The following is a 3,197-nucleotide window of genomic DNA, read 5'->3' as shown; positions in this document are numbered from 1 at the left end:
CTTGTCTCCATTTTCAAATAGTTTTCAAGGAGAAAAACTGAGGGGTCGTGTACACCAGGGCTATTCAACTGGCGGCCCGGGGGCCAAATCAGGCCCACGGATGTGCTCAGTTGGACTCACCAATGGGTTCTTTTTTAAATAAAACTAGATTTTAAACTGGCAGCACGGTGGCGCAACTGGTAGAGCTGCTGCCTCTCAGCAAGCAGGTCCTTGGTTCAAACCCCGGTCCAGGGGCCTTTCTGGGTGGAGTTTGCATGTTCTCTCCGTGCATGCGTGGGTTTTCTCCGGGTACTCCGGTTTCCTCCCACAGTCCAAAAACATGTATGTTAGGCTGATTGGTAACTCTAAATTGTCCCTAGGTGTGAGTGAGAGAGTGAATGATTGTTTGTCTCGTTTGTCTCTATGTGGCCCTGTGATGGACTTGCGACCCGTCCAGGGTGTACCCCGCCCCTCGCACAGTGATTGCTGGACATGGGCACCAGCGACCCCCGTGACCCAAAATGGAATAAGCGGGTAAAGAAAATGGATGGATGGATAGATTTTAAACTGCAAAACAAATTTTCTTAATGACAATAACTGCTGGCTTTCAGTAGCTGTGCCCCCCTGAGCAGTTTAGTTGAATAGGCCTGGTGTACGCTGTAATTCTAATAAACATTGTTGTTTTAGCTTTGTGTCAGCTCAGCATTTTAAAAGCGCTAAAACGTTCATTTTTGGGTCCAGAGATAATAAAATCTTGAGTTGCCACCTCTATATTTTCATGCAGACTGCTGAAACGGCACCTTTTGAAAACAATGATGTCATAGCCCCACCTCCAGACTAACATGACCTGAGGACATCCTCTTCTTCTGTTGTGTTTATCTTTTGCACTTGGATTTATCATTTTTGGTGAACTTTTGTTGTGGCAACACAGCACCACAGACAGGCCTGGCATGGTTAGTACAGAGATATAGATCAAAATGATTGTTTTCATGTGGATGAAGACATTTCCAGAAACTGTCCTTGTTTATGAGGATATGTGTTGGACAAATAAAATGATCGTTTTAGAAAAACTAGAAAAGTCCTGATTAACTTTTAGAGTCAGGTCAAGTCAAGATGGCAGCCGCAGCTAAACTTTAGCAAACACCAAAAAGTCTTCAACTTGGGCGTTTTTACAGGTATTTAGCTAAAATTTAGCATGCTTACTGTCACTTTGTATCTTAGAAACCAAAACAAAATGGTAATTTTTACCAGGTTTTCTTCATCTGCCTCACTTTTTCCTGACTCTGTAGCCATTAAATTGTGATCAAGTGCTGAAATGATTATAAACGGACATGAAATTGTGAATGATATCAAAGAAAATAACAGAGCTACAATCATTTCGGGGAAACCTTTAGTCAACATTGTCTGTATTAGCGTGACGTTAATGTGGACATTATCGCCACCTAGTGGTGTGGATTGGGGATTTCATCATTTTTGTTAAAATGTTTGGATGGTTTTCTATAAACAGTAAAAGAGATGCTTGTAAAAAAAAAAAAAACCTTCAGGAGTATATTCACATACGTCAGTAAAGATTAAATGCAGATAAAATTGTGTTTTAAAACAAAATGTCAGTATTGTTTCAATTTTTGATACTTTTTTTTTTTTAAAGCTGCATGTTTGTCCCTTTCAGCCCGAGCTATACATCGTGTACTGGAACGTCGTTACCATGGCAACCTGTGGCCATCAACCAAACTTTTGACGACGCAGTTGCTGTCCTGGATTCTGAGGCGGGTCGGCGAGGCATCTGGACCATACCAGATGTTTGAGGTGCTCGGGGATGTTGTACTTCTGCGAGGGTGAGCAGATGCTGTTTTGTTTTTAGAGGTGGTTTATACCCGAACCATCTCAACTTTTGGTTAATGTGAAATGATGGTGGTTTATCTAATAGATTTTTGTTTTTAGGAAATATGTCTGCATCACTTTATTCTACTGAAGGTTTACAAGAAAAAAAGTTTGTTTTTCATTCATCCCACCAGTTTCCCACTCCTTTTGTTTACTTATTTTATGCGATACTGCTCGTCTGATGAGTAAAGTTACTTGATGACAGTCCTTACATTATTTATTTGGGTCACCAAAGACAAATCCTTGCATCATTTTCTCTATTCTTATCTTTCTCCTGTCCTCTGCTTGTATTTCAGCTCTCGTTGTGAGTACATTGAGGAGTTTCTCCTCCAGGCATTACCCGACTTTTCTTCTCTTTCCGGCCACGAGGTTTCCAGCCATGGACTGATAGTGCTCGTTATGCAGTACGGGAAGAAGAAGATAGACAATCTTGGCCCCGGCAGGGCTGAAACAGACTGGACCAAAGCTTGGAAGTCCAACTTTCTCCACCCTGTTTTATACTACTACAAAACACTCCCGACCGGTGAGAATAAATGCTGCTGACGCCTGAAAGATCCTGCACTTTTAAAATAAAACGTAGTGCCAAATTTTGTTTATGTACTTTTTTTTTTGTTCTCAGAGGAACAAATGAAGAAGCGCCCCCGGGGCTGGCCTTTACCGAGACCTGATGCGATTCATCACATAGTTGAAGACTTCCTCACAGAGTGGGACGGCCCCCTGTCTCACATCCAGCCACTGCGACACTTCCTGGAGCACTGTGTCCACACTGACCTTAGAGCCTTCTATGCAGGTAAAGCAAGATGTCAAAGTTACACTTCAAACTTTTATAGTAGGATTCTGTGTAAAGGTCATGAACAGTCCTACCTGTTGTACATCGCTCAACCTCAGTTTGAGGAAACGGAGTTTAATTCTGAGCAGATTAACCATCTAACAGCTGAAGCTGATAGTTTATTAATCTCTGTGGTTAGGCCTGTCACGATAACAAATTCTGCTGGGTGATTAATTGTCTCAGAAATTATTGCAATAAACGATAATGTTGTTTGAAATTTGACAATAATTAGTAATTATTGTCAATCTAACCCAACTGATCGACTCTCCCACTAGACAAAACCAAAACCGTCCCGAAAAATCTTCCATCTTAGACCTGTTTCTAACAAATATGCCTCACAAATTCCCTGGTACAGGTGTATTTGCCAACATTTTGAGTGATCACTGTGTGACAGCGACTCTCAGAGATATTAAACTTCCACCTTCTAAGCCCAGATTAATTAAAAAAAGGGATCTGAAACGTTTTTGTGAACAGTCATTCCTCTGGGATCTGTCTCGCTTTGACTGGC

General features: G+C 41.5%; 1 protein-coding gene across 1 annotated transcript in view; it reads left to right on the top strand.

The window, feature by feature from the left end:
* The window catches only part of foxred2 (FAD-dependent oxidoreductase domain containing 2), a gene marked incomplete at its 5' end in the record, with an annotated part of 8,828 nt that overhangs the window by 2,147 nt on the left and 3,484 nt on the right, over positions 1 to 3,197 (top strand). Inside the window, 4 exons of the mRNA XM_037688477.1 lie at positions 911 to 936; positions 1,649 to 1,814; positions 2,157 to 2,383; positions 2,480 to 2,650. Coding sequence (XP_037544405.1) covers positions 911 to 936; positions 1,649 to 1,814; positions 2,157 to 2,383; positions 2,480 to 2,650 — 590 coding nt within the window. The remainder of the gene's footprint in view (positions 1 to 910; positions 937 to 1,648; positions 1,815 to 2,156; positions 2,384 to 2,479; positions 2,651 to 3,197) is intronic.

Source organism: Nematolebias whitei, chromosome 15 (assembly GCF_014905685.2).
Source record: "Nematolebias whitei isolate Nwh7 chromosome 15, NemWhi1, whole genome shotgun sequence".
Taxonomy (NCBI): Eukaryota; Metazoa; Chordata; class Actinopteri; order Cyprinodontiformes; family Rivulidae; genus Nematolebias; species Nematolebias whitei.
The sequence above is the reverse complement of the archived record's forward strand: the minus strand, read 5'-3'. Positions and strand labels throughout refer to the sequence as shown.